The 16,078-nt window shown below is 40.6% G+C and overlaps 2 protein-coding genes across 2 annotated transcripts; one reads left to right on the top strand and one right to left on the bottom strand.

Annotated features, from left to right (window-relative positions):
* Positions 1-775: 775 nt before the first annotated feature.
* ccn2a (cellular communication network factor 2a) lies at positions 776-3,188 on the top strand. The gene is made up of 5 exons (XM_028039861.1): positions 776-1,054; positions 1,212-1,428; positions 1,512-1,763; positions 1,859-2,070; positions 2,173-3,188. The coding sequence occupies exons 1-5, from the start codon at positions 992-994 to the stop codon at positions 2,467-2,469; spliced, it is 1,041 nt and encodes a 346-aa protein (XP_027895662.1). The 5' UTR covers positions 776-991; the 3' UTR covers positions 2,470-3,188.
* A 2,833-nt stretch (positions 3,189-6,021) lies between these two features.
* chga (chromogranin A) lies at positions 6,022-14,701 on the bottom strand. The gene is made up of 8 exons (XM_028039859.1): positions 14,425-14,701; positions 14,128-14,177; positions 12,502-12,595; positions 9,949-10,017; positions 9,744-9,830; positions 8,423-8,641; positions 7,347-7,756; positions 6,022-6,723 (listed from the first exon to the last, which is right to left on the bottom strand). Exons 1-8 carry the CDS (start codon positions 14,468-14,470, stop codon positions 6,640-6,642), a joined length of 1,059 nt encoding a protein of 352 aa, XP_027895660.1. The 5' UTR covers positions 14,471-14,701; the 3' UTR covers positions 6,022-6,639.
* Between the last annotated feature and the right edge of the window lie 1,377 nt (positions 14,702-16,078).

Below are 16,078 nucleotides of genomic sequence, written 5' to 3'. Positions count from 1 at the left end.
GAAATAGCGTAAGAATTATTGCTTAAAAACATGGTGAAGAGATCATAATGTGCAAATAATAACCTTAGAGCACAGAACTGTAGCATTTTCCCAGACGTGACAGCATGAGAGCAGAAGACTAAGTTTCAAAACATCATTTCATAGTTTCTTTACTGGAACAAGCACCTTGACAGATAACCAGCTCAATTTAATGGCTCAAATGATTTCCTTTGTGTAACAGCTTAATGTTCATTTAGCAAAGTACACGGTGTCTGTGCACCTTTGAAGTCAGGTTGGTGGAATGCTGTTGAGGCCTTAAAGTCTTAACCACCTGCTAAACATCAAGCCATTTAATTTATGATTTTATGCCTGCATTTTAATGAGATTCCACCTGTTGTTTTTGTTCACCGTTCCTCTTTCATGTAAACTTATCTGTGGCTTCACATTTGAACCCTGCCGTCTTTTCCTCTTTCTTCTTGTCTTTTTATAAAATGTATTATTTATAGGCGCTGGCAGCCTGTTTGTGAAGTCAGTCTTCAGGAATTCCCAGTGTGGGGTCCCAAGCCTCTAAACCAGACTTATCCTTCCATCCCAGATGAAAGCTTCTCGGAGAGAGATGGTGTTGTTTGGCCCAAGCAGCAGAGCCTTGCCTTCAGACAGCAGGAATGTGGGATGTCTGGAGTGGGGGTCAGGAAGCGAGGAAAGAATGCCAAGTATGTCCATGTTTGTCCAGGGCTGGCTCTCCATTCAGCCCCCAGTGACGTGCCGCGAGGGCCGGGGAGTATAAAGGGAGCCGGAGTGTGCAGTCAGAACTCAGATCAACTCCTCTACCGAAGCTGAACTCCAGCTTTCACCGAAAACAGAAACAAGGAAGAGTGTGACCGGAGCAGCGACTTGACAAGAGATTAACTTCATCGGAGGAGGTTCACAGGCTCAGGCTCTGAGACTAAAGGAAGACTTTGTCCACGAAGGCTTTGGAAGAATCTGAATTTATAACTGAGAACTAGAAACGATGTCTGCTGGAATGAAGAAAACGATCCTACTCCCTGTGCTGTGCATCATGTTCTCCTACATGGTAAGATCAAACAATTAACTGATGCTATTATAACTTTCTAAACATGAGTTTTAATCTCAAATATCACCATACATCATGAGTGTACTAGCTGCTTATCCCTGTCCAAGCGTAGCCATGTGCTCTTGATGTTTACCTGTGCATGTGTCTTTGGTCCCAGGCTGCAGGTCAGGAGTGCAGCGGTCAGTGTTCCTGCCCCTCCACCCTGCCTCAGTGTCCCCCGGGAGTGAGTCTAGTGCTGGATGGCTGCAGCTGCTGCAGGGTGTGTGCCAAACAGATGGGCGAGCTCTGCACTGAGAAAGACGTCTGTGACCCCCACAAGGGTCTCTACTGTGACTTTGGAGCCCCCACCAACAGACGCATCGGAGTGTGCACAGGTGAGCCGATAGGTTGTTCTCGATTGTCTGTCACCTTAGGGGTCCTGAAAGCATGAATCTTAAACTGAGCTTTGTCTCCGCAGCTCGGGAGGGAGCGACCTGCGTGTTTGGCGGTATGGTGTACAAAAATGGAGAGTCATTCCAGAGCAGCTGCAAGTACCAGTGTACCTGTCTGGATGGAGCTGTGGGCTGTGTCCCGCTTTGCTCCATGGACATCCGTCTGCCCAGCCCAGACTGCCCCATGCCAAAACGTGTCAAGGTGCCCGGGAAGTGCTGCGAGGAGTGGATATGTGAATCTCCCCAAAAGAACTCCTTCGCAGGCACTGCTTTGGCCGGTGAGTCAAGAGAAATGTCCTTTCTCAGTCTTCCCACATCAATACGACATACTCAGAGCTCTTGTCTAATCCAGGGTCTTTTTATGTGTTTACAGCATACAGAGAGGAGGAGACTTATGGTCCAGATCCTAATATGATGAGGGAGAACTGCCTGGTTCAGACTACTGAATGGAGTGCCTGCTCCAAGACCTGTGGCCTTGGGATATCTACCAGGGTCACCAATGACAATCACGAGTGCAGGCTTGAAAAGCAAACCCGGCTGTGCATGGTGAGACCATGCGAGTCCCAGCTGGAGCAGAGCATCAGGGTGAGTTCTTCTTCAGATATGGCTCTTGAAGAACTTTTCCAAAACAATGTCACAATGTTTTCACCAAAGAGCATCAGCTAAACCTTCATTCTCCACTTGCAGAAAGGGAAAAAGTGCATCCGCACTCCCCGGGTCTCCAAGCCCATGAAGTTTGAGATCTCAGGCTGCACCACCACCAAGTCCTACAGGCCAAAGTTCTGCGGCGTCTGCCTGGACGGCCGCTGCTGCACCCCCCACAGGACCACCACCCTGCCCATGGAGTTCAAGTGTCCCGATGGGCAGGTGATGAAGAAGCACATGATGTTCATCAAGTCCTGCGCCTGCCACTACAACTGCCCTGGGGAGAACGACATCTTCGAGGCTATGTATTACAAGAAGATGATCGGCGACATGGCATGAGCCGCCGAGGCACAGTCCAAGCCCATGACTTGAAAAGAAACAGAACTCCATCTCAGTTTGCAGCTCAGTATATTTGCCTTTTGAACATGTCATTTTTCCCATTGTAAAAGTAGTCCAGAGACTCTGAATGGCTCAAGCATGTCAGCCAAATAGACTCAGACAGAGGGCTGCACAGCAGCTCTAAAAGATTTTATGCACTATAACTTTTTATTTTTTAAATGACAAACCTACTGTGTGGTTTCCGCCCATTCCACATTATTTTTCTTGTTACAAATCCATCCATTTTTCTTTATGCATATTTATAGCATATTTAAACGCTGACCTCCTCTCTAAATGAGGTGTCTAATTAGCCCCCCACCCCCTCCCTGAGTCCAAAAACCAGACCTGTAAACTCTCAGCAGCTGTAGAGGGAGCATGCCGACCACAGCGAGCCAGTGTCCAAACAGGTCTGAATGTGTCCTTGTGCGAGTGTATGTGAGTGCAGGACTGAATGTCGACCTTGTGTGTGTGGGCGTGTGTGTGTGTGTGCCCTTAGAGAGTGGAGGAAAGGTCAGAGCCTTGGTCCAACATGTGGATGAGAAACCAACTGAGAAACAGCTGAGTTTATGGTTAGATAAGGAACGCAGTTGCAATGGCACTGAGAAAAGAACAAACAAAAAAAAAAAACATGTTGACTGTAACTAATTCAGGTCTATTTTGTATAAAAAAAAGAAGTAGAAGAACAGACTGGAAGGATTGTATTTTCATTCCTTTTTTACATGTTCATATGTATTTTTTGTAAATATTTGTACAGTTTAATTTAATGTAAAGATCCCAATTTGTTCTGCGCTTCAAAAGTCTATCTATAGTATATGTTGATGTGGGGTTTTTTTGGTACTGTTTTTATTGAGAAGTGTGACAAAAATGTTGCATGTTTCACTGTGTAGCAGAAAATAAAATCTTATATTTTTATAAAAACCAAACTCAGTTTTTCTGTCCTCACAACCACTGACTTAGTTCAACTCTAAATATGAACAAAAAGCTGTTGGATCATTTTTATTTTTCCACTGACCAACAACCACTAACAAAAATTATACCATTATTTTCATATTATGTCACATTAGACCAACAAACCTCAAGGTAGGTTTTTACAATCTAACGTGATTCACAAAAAAGTAGTTACAGATCAAAATAGTAATAATAGTGAAAAGAAGAAAAAAGATACAGTGTGTGCAGATTTGTTTTGGTGTATTTGTTTAGCAGCGTTGCACAGAGACTGAATATTTTGTTCATTCTTCTCTGCAAAACAACTCAAGCTCATACAGCTTGACAATTTTCAAGAATTGACCGACTGAACCATTATAATCCATGAGTATACTTCCACCTAAATCACTCTGTTGTAGCTCTGACTGCATGTTTAGTGTTGCTCTCCTGCTGGAAGCTGAACCTCTACTCTACTGCCCAGGTTTTTGGCAACCTTTAACAGGTTTTAAACTTGGTGTGTACTGTTATTAGCTCCATCAATCTTCCCTTCAACAATTTCTCTTTCCCAGAAGCCCTACAGCTTGATGCTGCCACCAGCTCGCCACCGGTATGATGTAGTCATGGTGATCTACAGCGGTAGTTTTCTGCCAAAAAGGTACTTTCTGGTTTCACCTCACCAGATCACCTTGCATATTTGCTGTTTTCCCTATGGCGTACTTTAAACAGGACTAACAAATCAGAGTTGTTGAGCTTCTTAAGAGTCGACATGAACTTTTCGACTCAGATTAAGTCGAAAAGTTCATTGCTCAGACTGTCAGTTTAGTTTGATCATCTTGACTAAAATAACAATTATTTTACTACAAACTCAGGAGTGTTATGCTGTGGGAAAACATTACTTTATAGAGTAGTGTGCGATGGCATGTTCTTGGGGAGGGGAGGTGTAACACAATTCTGCAATTCAAAACAAAAATGCAAACAAAAAATTGCAACCTTGTGCATAAAAATTCACACAATCAGACACTATTTACCATCTACTATGAGCTGGAACATTGATTGGGTGCAAAAGCAAATATAGCCCCCTTTTAAACTGACTCCACTGTCAGCAATCACTTCCAATAAAAAGGGAGGTATGATGTCGCCATCTTGTGTCTAAAACATTTCCTGCACTGACTCATGTTCCACGTCAAGTTCCACAGAATAAACTGTTTTAGCTCTAGATTAGCTTCTCTGTGATGTAGAGACTGAAGGTTTCCCTTGAAAAAAATTCCCTGCAACGAAAGCTCAACAAACGCAAAAGGAGTCCAGGATTTGGCTCTGGTTTTGAGCAATGACCAGAGCCGCTCCAAGGCCATCTAAGGCCTTAAGCAGAGACTGATTTGGGGGCCTGATTACAGATAGGCCCCCAAATCACAACGGCACCACTGACACTATTATGTGAAATGATGTGGAAGCTCTGGGAGGTGCTAGATTGTTTGGTTATTGCTCATTTACCGCAAATAGGTTTATTTCAATCAGTACATTAACTTTTGATTTCTTAAATTGACTTGAGACAACATATCCTAAAAGGACAGAGCATCATGTTTTTTCTGTTTTGCTGTTTGGGTTTGGCACTCGTCCCTCTGGGTGTGCAGCATTCCAACAAAGCAGATTCAGAAAGGAATTGATTTTTCTCACCAGTAAACAGAGTAAGTGGGTTGCGGTGTGTCTATAAAGATTTATGGAATTGTTAAGGCGTTCTGCACATTTTGTCTCAAGGTTTCAAGCAGACTAAACTCAGATTGAGTTTAACAAATCTTTCACAGGGTTGATGCACAGCAAACCTCAAATGGAGTCGTGAAGAGGATGCTGTGAACGGCAGCATACGTCCAGCTTTAATTTTAAAATAACTGGCATAGAATAGGATTTAGTAATAATGAGGAAAATGCAATGCTGAGTTACTGTTTAGCAGAAAACCACCGCCACTTTCTCAGTTATTTGCTTGCATAGATATACAGTTTGAGTCTTCCTGCCTGACCTGGCTTTTAATGACTCACTGTGTCCATATTTTCTGCTGCCTCGTGAAAGAAAGATACAAACTTCCTTTCTGAACCTGTTCTGAGCTGCGTCCACAGTTTCTATTTTGAGTCCCAAAAGGAGATAAACTTTTGCACTTCACTTTTTCTCCTGCCCACGTTGCAAAGTCTCATTCAAAAAAAAAAAAAAATGTCACTAGATGTTTTCCCATTAATACTCGCGACAAATAAAGTGTGGATTTCGATGGCAAAGCTAATGGCTGAAATGTATGTTGCGCCTGAATAGACTGTGTCCACAGCCAATGTGTCATCCTGATGAGTCATGCCGGCTTCAACGCCCACAAACAAACAAGTGCAAACTTTCAGCTACTCTCAAGAATGATGTGTTTTTGCAGCAAAATACTAGTTTCACTCCTGCTGTAGCAGATTCCTCCATGAGTAAATATTTGCTTTGAGACGAAAACCTGCAAAAGCGGCAACCTCCACAGTTTAAGATGCATTAATCTTCTTCACATTCAGCAGTATCCTCGGTTATCACAGTAGGGTTGTTCATGCATATAGAAACTTTATCAAAAAAGAGGCTTCCAGAATCAGTTTGTTTATTTTCTTAGAGAAATTCAGTACAGTGTTAGAATAAAACACAATTATTTTCCTGCTAAAAATCTAAACTTATTGCCTTGGCTTGATTGGGGTTAGTTGTTTCTATCACATCAGGGAATAATTTCTATCCTTTTCTCTTTTTGTTTTCCTTTCAAAGCAAATTACTATCCCAGAGAGAGATTAATATTCTTACACAAGGCTATAGTGTACAATCTCAGTCTTATCCTAACCGGATTAGTCACAACCTTTCATTTGTAATCTGACAAGCAGACAAAATGCATGTGCAGAATGAGCAGATGACTGCCATAAAACATAAACATATCTCGAGGAATTTGTCTTTGCAATGTGGGAATGTGTTTCAATGCAAATCTAGCTCCAATCTACTGTGTGCTACTTTATGTGAGAGAAACCGTGTTAACAAAAAAACCCAAAAAACTCTAAAGAAGCAGAGCAGCATCTTGGAGGAAAAACAGGAGATTGATACTAAAACCTTGTCACACATTTGCACAATCTATCTATGGAAACCAGGCGTCTGGTGAAGCGCAGAAGGACGAGGAGGCAGACCGCGGTGTCGGATTTTGTGCCGCTCTCCCGTTCAGCTCCGCCGCAGCTCGTGGAGTTTCTGGGCCACGTTTTCGAGCTCCGACTCGATGGCTGCCAGACTCTCAATCTCAGGCTCCTGCGGGTATAATGAAGGAGGCAAGAAAACACACAAGGAAAGTGAGGTAACGCTTGTGCAACTGTGGCTAAAAGCACATGGCAGCTGTTTTTCTGAAGCCGTCACGTAACAAGCAGATCCTTTTGCAACTCTCACAAGTCAAGTTACATAAAAAAAAATCCTACATTTTGGCCTTGACTTTAAAACCATTCAGGGAGCAGGAGCCATTAAGTGACGCAACGGCTGAGCATCTAAAAATATGCTCTCAGGTTTTATATAATTACACCATCATGCTTAACAGAACACTTGCTTTGTTCAGTAAGATCCAAGATTTTTGAATCATGATTGGTTCTTTTTATGAATACACGAGTGGGTCGAAAAGCTGGCAGAGGAGCAGACTGCATGTTTTTATGTTCTTTTTATTGGGTTGATCTATGGATAAATAAAGAGGGAATGTACTGAGATGGATCTGACTGAATCAGTTAGTGTGCAACTGCATCCGGATTGTAACTTTGCTGCAGAAACGATTTGAAATATAATGAACCAAGTTAAGTGATGGTCCAAAATAGTGATAGTATAGAGGAAAAGGGGGAATATGAAAATGTGTATTTAAGTTAAAACTTTTCATAAAGGGTAAAGTCTACCTCTGACTTCCTGGTGCCACTCCCTTCTTCCTCCATCACCTTCCTCTCCTCTGGCGATCTTCGCGCTATCATCTGCAGCTCCCTCTCCTCTGGAGTTCTTTCTGGATCTCTTTTCTTCTTCTGCTTCTCTTCCTCTGCTTCCTCCTTCGAATGGTGAGACACTTCCTGCTGGCTGCCCAACCGAGGCTCTTCCTCTCCTCCTGCTTTCTTCTTCTGCTGCCAGTTCCGGGCCCTCTGGGTTAAGTGATTTAGGCTTTCCCTGCTCCCTGTTTTTACTGCCGTCTGCTCCTCCGTTTCTTCCTTGCCGTCGTGTTTTTGTGAGAAGACCGCGGACCTCTTGTCGCTTCTCTCCTCGGTTTCTGTCCCCGCCGTCTTTTGTTTTGGATCCTCTCTTTTATTAGACTGATCACCTGGAAATATGACACATCAAAATTAGGGGGCAGAAACGACGGGGAGGAGTCCACCCTGTCAGCAAGATTCCACTTTGTGTAATAAACTACCCCTTGCCAGCTGGCAGCACTGTCTCCAGAAGTGCAGTCTATGCTTTATGCGAATTAACAGTAAGTGAGCCAATACGATATCTTCGTGATGGATTATTTTCTGCAATGTATTTCATAATTCTGAGAATGGAAGCTCAATTTCTGACAATTATCATGATCTCTAAGATTGATTTCCAGCCAGAATTACGGGCACTGGCCTCATTTGAATTTTATCACATGAACAAACTTAATCAATTCTGTTTGTGTGCTGTCAGCTTTGGCAGCTATATTGGCTCCACTCCCTCTGCAGAAACAGTAAAATTCATCATGTATATGGTAGCACTTCCATTAATCCTCCAGTAGAGTGTGATGGCAGCTGCCGCCGTATGCGAGGCAGTTTATAACCTCCCTTTGCATACAAGATGGAGCTCTCCATCGTTAGTTATTGGTGTATTTTTTTTTATTTTGACATGTCCTGAGTGAAAATAAATCTGACAACCTGAACTATCGAGCCCTGACAATGAGATTGCATCTTGTCTGGGCTCGCTCTGTGAAGATCCATTAAAAAAATATTTAAAGACACAACAATCGGCTTGCCTCTCTCATCTTCCTCTTCTGAATTCTCCTCCGAGCTTATCTGGTCCTCATCGCGTTCAGCCTTGTCTTCGTCCCTCTTTACATCCTCTTCGGTTTCGTCGTCCTCCCGTGACTCTTCCTCGGTCCCATCCTTCTGCTCTCCGCCGTCTCCTGATCTCTTCTTCTGGGACAGGATGGATCGCTCGCCGGGTCCTCCCAGAGCTTCCAACATGGATCGATCTAACAACAGAGGCTTTAATTCACTGAAAGGGATTGATTCTCCTGTCATGTTAAAAGCTTCTCCCTCCACTTCATCGCAGCGATATTTCCGCATGGTATTTGTCAAGCTCATATGTTCTACTATCAGCACAATTTTTTTTTTTTTTGTTCGTATTGCCTGTTTTCCCCTTTGTGGATAACAGGGAGTCTTGCGGTGCCTATAAAAAGCCAGGTGAAATTCAGTGTGGGAACACATTATGCATGCCCTCATTCTGTCCACAGAAAACATCAGCAGACTTTAAAATTCACCTCAGCGCTTTTTCACTGTCTGACTGAATCAGTAAAGAATGAAACCAAAGGGGGAAAAAACCAAAACATAACTCTGGATTTTTTTTTACATTTTCATTTTACTTTACTTATAAAAAATGTAAAAAGTGTGGCTTGCATTTGTATTCAGGCCTTTTACTCGGGAACCCCTGAATAAAATTGTTTGCAACCAAGTGGCTTCAGATGAAGCAAAACCTTTTTATGTGGTGTTAAAATGGCCCAGTCAAAGTCCAGATCAACTGTAAATCAAGAGTTATAGGTTGATGTTCACAAATGCTCTCCATCCAATCTGATTGAATTTGGCCTATTTTGCAAAGAGAAATCAGAAAAATACTCATTCTTTTGATGTGCAAAGCTGGTAGAGACTTGCAGTTGAAAGTGACACTGAAAACTAATTCATTTCAATCCATCTGTTAATTAAAAACGTATATTTATCAAATAACATTGGAATCTTAAATGATGTGTTTTCATTATTTGTGAGCAAAAAATCATCTTAATGAACAGAAATAAAGGTTTGCAAACATCGTCTGTGTGTAGTTTTACTAAGCTAGCTGATTAACTGAAATAAACTAATCTTTCAAAAATATTCTAATTTCTTGAGTTAAATCTGTAAAATACAAATTCTGCCAAATAATAAAATATTAACAAAAAAGTACAGATGTCTGTGGTTGTATGAAAGGTTCAAGGGATCTGAATACTTTTGAGACCTACAGCTGGTTTGACAGATGACATATTTAAAGATATTGATTCAATATTTGCTATTTGCACTTTCTCATGAGTCGCTGATCAGACTCACCTGCACCATCAGCTGTAGTTTGAAGGACTTGTGTGCCTGAAGTTGGCTTTTCCTTGTTTTTCAGCAGCTGACCTCTCTCATGATCACCTAAAACAGTCAATCAATAAACAAATATTGAATGACTGATTGAACGCTTTAGTCTTGGTTCTCCTTCTTCACCTGCATTCAGCACACAAACACTGACTGTGACTAATGAGTGACTCACCTTGAGCAGCGATCTCCTGCAGCTCCTTCAGAAAGTTATGGTGCCGGAGGATGGGGAGGAGCTTCTCGTCTGCACGGACATGCAAACGAGTTTTTAGAGTTAGGTGTTTCATTTAAAAAGAGAAAACATGAGACGTGAAAGCCGACGAAAATGGGAGAAAGGCAGCAAAATCTGTTAGTTCTGTTTGACTTCCTTTTTTGTAGAAGACTCAGCAATTCGCTTTGGGGATTTTTTATCGAAGTTAATTGCCAGTGAATTTACTGCTTTCAAAGCAGAAACACAATGAATCACTTGGCTCATGGAGACTCCCTCTGTGAATTACAGCAGCAGCGAGAAGTGGACTTTCTGCTGACCCACAAACAGCACTGCACTCCGTAGGCAGCAGCCACTCCTGCACCGTGCTGTGCACTCTCTTGTACGATTCTCAGATTTTTCTTTTCCTCCCTCCTCCTCCTCTCTTTTCTTTTCGTCCATCTGGTGGTGTGCTGTTTCCCTCGCTCACAGAGCCCGCTCTGAGCGCTCAGAGTGCCGATTGATTTTTTTCTTTTTTATACAGCAAGGACAGCATGAAGGTAAAACAATGCCTATGTAACTGAATAGTCTTCAGCGAGTGGCCCTGATGTGTATACTGCTCTGCAGCGGGTCTTCATCCAGCCGTGACCGCATCAATCCATTAACCTTTCGGTGCGGCCGTTGCTCAGACTGATGCAACTGCAGGTTGTGAAGTCCGGCTTCTTTAGGAATGCTGTTAGTTCTGGTTTCTGTTTGAGCAGGACACCAAGCGGCGGCTCCCTGTTTTAGCCCCCACAAAATGTGCAACCAGAGAAAAATAAAGTCCAGATCTCACCACAAAGCAGATTTTGCTAACCCACGTTTGAAAAGCTGTGGAAAACAAACTTGTGCATTTTGAAAAATAGAGGAAAAAGCTTTTGTAAATCTCCCAGTAATTCAATGAAGATTCAGGTTAGGCCACTGTAGTTGGTTACAAAAAAATCATGTAGCAACTACTGTACATTGTCATTGGCCAGCCAAAAATGTACAGTCATGCTTTCTTACACTAATGCTTCCCCCTCACAGATGCTGCCCTAGGCGGTGAGCCATGTCCCTCATTTCAAACTCTGCCACTAATGACCACAACAATAACCACAAAATGATCAAATAATTCATTTAGGTCAGTTTAAACGGCAACTGCGTCACACAGACACTAGAGCTACAAGACACTAGAATCTCATTAAAATTTAATGAAATGCTTTGGGCAAAGTTACACTAACCAGATGAATGTGGCGTCAGTGTTTTCTTTTATTTGCTGGAGTTACAGCAAATAAAAGCATTTCTTAGGTTCTTAGATTTAATAAAAAACAAAGTGAGTGTTTTAAAGAGCAAGAAAGCAAAAAGTGATTATTTTATTAAAGATGCAGGTCTTGGAGCAACGAGGCATTGCAATATTTTTAATATAGTCCTACTGAAGAGTTACAACCTTCAAAAGAAGGCTGCGAGCAAAACTCACTGATTTATGGGCATAATCTCTCCAAAATAAGCTAATAATCATTTATTTAGATGTTCTCTTAACATTTATCTATAAAAACAAGAAATGATAACTTGACTGAAGGACATACATAGGTTACTATAAGACTAATTAGCAACAAAAAGTAAGATTATTATTGTTTTTTTTAAATTGTCTGTGATAATTCAGGGTTTTCCAGTTATCATTTAGCATTTTGTCAATAAAATTCAGCTTTGATTAAAAAATAGTGATTACAACACAATCTGTTCCCAGGGAGATAGAAAAAATTTAAAGATGCAATAACCTTGCAAACGTGTGCACATCCTTAAATTAGTACTTTTTTGAAGCATTTTACGATTCCTTTTAAGATTTTCTCAACTTTTCCTCATTTCCATTCTTTAGCTTCAGGCATAGTTTGCAGAAATGCTACAAAGGATTAGAAGGACATTATTTTAAAGGTATGTAAATTGCATGTACGATTCCGCATCATTGTTCAGTTACCCTGACTTAATACCAGCAAGCAATAGTTGGAGAAAATGTGGAACAACAGCAACATTAGAGAAATTCTCCCCCAGTATTGAAAATAGGCGACTGAATATGCTCAGGGGAGCAACCAGGCTAAAAATATTAAATATAAAGGAATCTATAGTGAGTTCAAAATCTCAGGATGAGATTTTGAACTCACATTTTGGATGAGAAGAAAGTCACAGACTTGGACTTGTCCAGTCAGACAAAAGATGTCCTCAGAGTCTGATGATTTAGAAAAAAAAGCTACAGTGAGCAAACATTGCCATGTGAAGATATGGGAGGTTGATTCTGGATCAAAATGTGCTGCAACAAGACAACATCAACAATATAGCAAACTCTAAGCTGTGAGGATTTGATAGATGTAATTTACTTTGGAAGCCAGTTGCAGCTGTAAGATCTCCATAAATGAAAATAGTCATGCAGACTTTGATAAATGCTTTAATCAAATGATAGGAACTAATATTTATTTCCTTGCGCATCCCAGAAAATCTAACAGCAGTCTTGCTTCTCTATTGACTTACCGGTCTTCAGAGTGTTTAGACATTCCTGACTGACAGGAACTTGCTTCGGTCTTGACAGAACATCAGCCAGCGCCTCGACGATACATCTCATCACCTGCGCACAAGGAGAAACAAAGCCCAAAAAATTTTCCTTGCTTTTGGTTCAGATTTTTTATTCTGTGCAAAACGTTGCAGTCAGTATCTCACCTGGCTGCAGCAGACAACTTGGACTGCTGTGCCCCGAGTGGCAACTAAGTATATACTCAGCAGAGCGTTCACATTTAAAAAATGAAGCAGCAGCACAAACTGTACTTTTTGTATGCTGACAAATGTTAGATGCCAACATAAATGCTGTTACCTGCTCCACTGAAAATAAATAACACCAAAAATAAAATAATAAACTGAAACAAGATCTTGAATGTTTTTCTTGTTTAGGTCAAACTTATTACTTTAGCCAGAGCAAAATACTGTGACGAGACAACATTGCCTTCTGTCCAAACAAAGTCAAAATATGGCTGAAATGTCAAAAGGGGAAAAGACTTCTACATAAAGACATCCACTGATGCCCAAATATGGCTGAACAGTATTTCAAGTTGACCAAACAGACTGTAACCAAATCTGTGCTTCAACATTTTCACTTGAATGACTTTGAGTTTGACATTTGGGGTAAAAAATAAATAAATAAAATAAAAAAGCACATTTTTAATCTAACTGAAAGCTAAATATCCATGTGCACCACCCAGTTATGAGGGATGATGCTGTTAAATTTGAGATAAATATAGGCATACTAAGAATATTTAAACGTTTAATTATTTAGCTGATGTGGATACAGTTTATTGAATTTACTCAACAATTTGAAGGTCTATTTGGATTTTGTTTCATCAAGTTCCTTGATTCTAACAACAGAGAAAGTTATTAATATGTTTGTCTATATTTGTCAAAATGACTTTCTAAAGGCCTGGCCAATTCTGATTTGATAGCAACCGCCATGCAAAATATTGCATTTTGAAATGTTTGTTTTATTTTTATTTTATTTTTTTGCACCTATAGCAATCAGAATGCCTTTGATCCTTCTTATAGCCACTTTCTCTTTTCACATGGGAGCCTTTTATTCTTTTTTTAACTTATGCACATCCTGACGCATGACCTAGAGAGGCCAGGATACCTAAATCATTCTGAGACCATATCAATAAAAGCTCCACATTCCTTGTACTAGAGTGTCTTCTCAAATATATTTTTTGCTGACCATGTAATTTTTCATTTAACATTGTTTTCCATATCTTTTCTTTCCATTCTTGGATCCCTATTTTACAAAAAAAAAAAAAAAACATTTTGCCCTGGTAATTGGACTCCTGCCATCTTAAATCCTGGAGGTCAAGAGTCTCTGCGGGTTTCCAATTAGTATGTATTGATTTCACAAACCTCCCCAAGCGGAGAAAGTGCTTTGAGTTCAATTGCAAGGACTGAGTATATTTAATCACTGCACAACTTTAGTGTAATACACAGAAACATTGTGATTTTTCATGGTCATTCAATTTAAAACAGTCAGCTGTAGGGTTTTTTTTTTTTTTTTTAAAGGGTGATACAATAGAAGTTGGGCGTGTTATGTAAAGCCTTACTATCACAGGTACAATCAGAGCATCTCACCTCCACGTCCTCATTCTCCAGCTGACTTGAAGTCACTGGCAATGACAGAACTGCAAGAGAAGTAAGAACAGGCTTGTGTTTAAAACCCCTTTTGTCTCAGCTGTTTTGTCATTAAAAACAACGATAGTAACGGGGGCTAAATGTGCCAAAAAGGTGAATCGCTGGATGCACTTCGTCGCTGACTAGAGACGCGCTGCTTGTCGCTGTCCTTGGTGCTGAACCTCTGCAGCTACACGTCTTTTGGATTCATCGTCAGAACCGCTTCACTTTCCGCAAGGTTACTTATGCATTTCTTACCGCAGTTGGACACAATAGTGAGAAGAAGCAGTCCGCTCCCGATCATGTTGGAAACGAGGTGAATTAAGCTCTCCAGGAATAAAGCAAAACAGCGAAGCTTTCTTCTTCTTCTTCTTCTTCTTCTTCTTCTTCTTTTTTTCTTTTTTAAATCAGAAGCTCGGCGATAAAACGGCGAATTACAGACGCATTCTGAACAAACAAAAAAAAACTTAGTCGTCTTTCGGTATTTCTGGAGAGCTAATATATTTTTCTCTCCTCCAGCGACCTGGCAGCCTCCCGTCCTCCTCCGGTCTGTCTGCTGACACTTCCCCGCAACAGCAGCGCTCTTATACGGCGAGGTGGAGGGAGGAAATGACATCATCCTGGGACAAGAGGATAACATCGCTCCTCGTGAGCTTACCTCTGTAGGTTTCAGGGCGTGAACAGGTAGGGGTGAAATAACCGGCTGCCATTCAGCATTTTTGTTTGATTTTCCAAAGTTTTTTTTTTTTTTTTTTGTAAAAGGTCTGGAATGAGAAGGTGCATTAGGTTGAACAAATATTTGCAAACACATAAACAGTGGTAAATCATGACGAAAAGTAGAATAAGGCTTTTGAGTGACTTTGCTATTCATCTTCAAGTTGCTTTTAATTCTATTTATTTGTGGAGGTGATGCACAAATAAATAGCAAATAGCTCTCTAGTTAATAGCTTAATAGTCAATAGCTTAATAGTTCTTTAGCTGTTCACTGCAGAACAACTAAAGAGCAAAATAATTCAGAGCCTTTGGACTTGTTTCATATCTTCTAATGATATAAACTTCAGGACATTTTATTAAGATTTTCTGTGATAAACACAAAACAGAACATAACTGTGAAAATTAAATGTTAAAAATGTTACAAAATCCGAAACCCGTGGCGTGTGTTCGTTTCAGTTTCACGCTTCTTTTTTTGTTCACTAAAGGTCACGGATATCTGTAACTGGTGCCGCTGAAGCTCAGTTTAATAGTTTAAACTGAATTTAATTTAGGGTTATTTGAGAAAAATGGCTAAAATTACTTCTTCACTTTAAGCTGTGTCTCCACGTTTAACGACACCATCTTTCATATAACCAGCAGTGGCTGGAGAAATTAGGAATGATCCCTTCTGCAGTCAAATCCTGTTGGTGAAATTTGCACTGTGAAAGCTTTTTAAAATCGCATGTTGCCTTTTATTGTAATCATCTTTATCATTAGTTCAACTTCTTACATAATTTGAAAGGACATTGTGTGACAATGACAAGCGTCATTTTCAGAGAACCATCATTCAGAACCTATTCGGGTTGAGATATGTGCAAACAGAGGATAAGCATAATGTCTCGACCATTATCATGGTAATAATCTGCAGGCTGCCTCACAGTCTGCATTCTCATGTTTTGCAGCCATTTGTAGAATGTCAATGTTATAAAATTTTCAGTTTGTATGAATAAACATAAACCGCGCACATAAAGTGCTTCTTAAAAATCTTTTCACATCTTGTGATGCTGCAGCTACAATTTTTTTAAAATGTATTTTTATTGTGATTTTATGTGAAAGGGAAACACAAAGCAGCGGTGAAGGGAACAGTTTTCCAGCTGAATTATAACTAGCATCATTACATAAGTGCCCCTTGTGTTCCCAAGAAACAAACACATAAATC

This window comes from Xiphophorus couchianus, chromosome 15, assembly GCF_001444195.1.
Source record: "Xiphophorus couchianus chromosome 15, X_couchianus-1.0, whole genome shotgun sequence".
Taxonomy (NCBI): Eukaryota; Metazoa; Chordata; class Actinopteri; order Cyprinodontiformes; family Poeciliidae; genus Xiphophorus; species Xiphophorus couchianus.
The sequence above is the reverse complement of the archived record's forward strand: the minus strand, read 5'-3'. Positions and strand labels throughout refer to the sequence as shown.

What these genes read in the sequence shown, in the direction of transcription:
- chga (XM_028039859.1), bottom strand. Translation starts at nt 14,470, where the DNA reads ATGATCGGGAGCGGACTGCTTCTTCTCACTATTGTGTCCAACTGCG. An exon ending in TCTAAACACTCTGAAGACCG is followed by an intron (nt 10,018 to 12,501) that starts GTAAGTCAATAG and finishes ATGTCCGTGCAG; the next exon opens with ACGAGAAGCTCCTCCCCATC. An exon ending in AACTACAGCTGATGGTGCAG is followed by an intron (nt 8,642 to 9,743) that starts GTGAGTCTGATC and finishes CTCTGTTGTTAG; the next exon opens with ATCGATCCATGTTGGAAGCT.
- ccn2a (XM_028039861.1), top strand. Translation starts at nt 992, where the DNA reads ATGTCTGCTGGAATGAAGAAAACGATCCTACTCCCTGTGCTGTGCATC. An exon ending in CGCAGGCACTGCTTTGGCCG is followed by an intron (nt 1,764 to 1,858) that starts GTGAGTCAAGAG and finishes ATGTGTTTACAG; the next exon opens with CATACAGAGAGGAGGAGACT. An exon ending in AGCTGGAGCAGAGCATCAGG is followed by an intron (nt 2,071 to 2,172) that starts GTGAGTTCTTCT and finishes CTCCACTTGCAG; the next exon opens with AAAGGGAAAAAGTGCATCCG.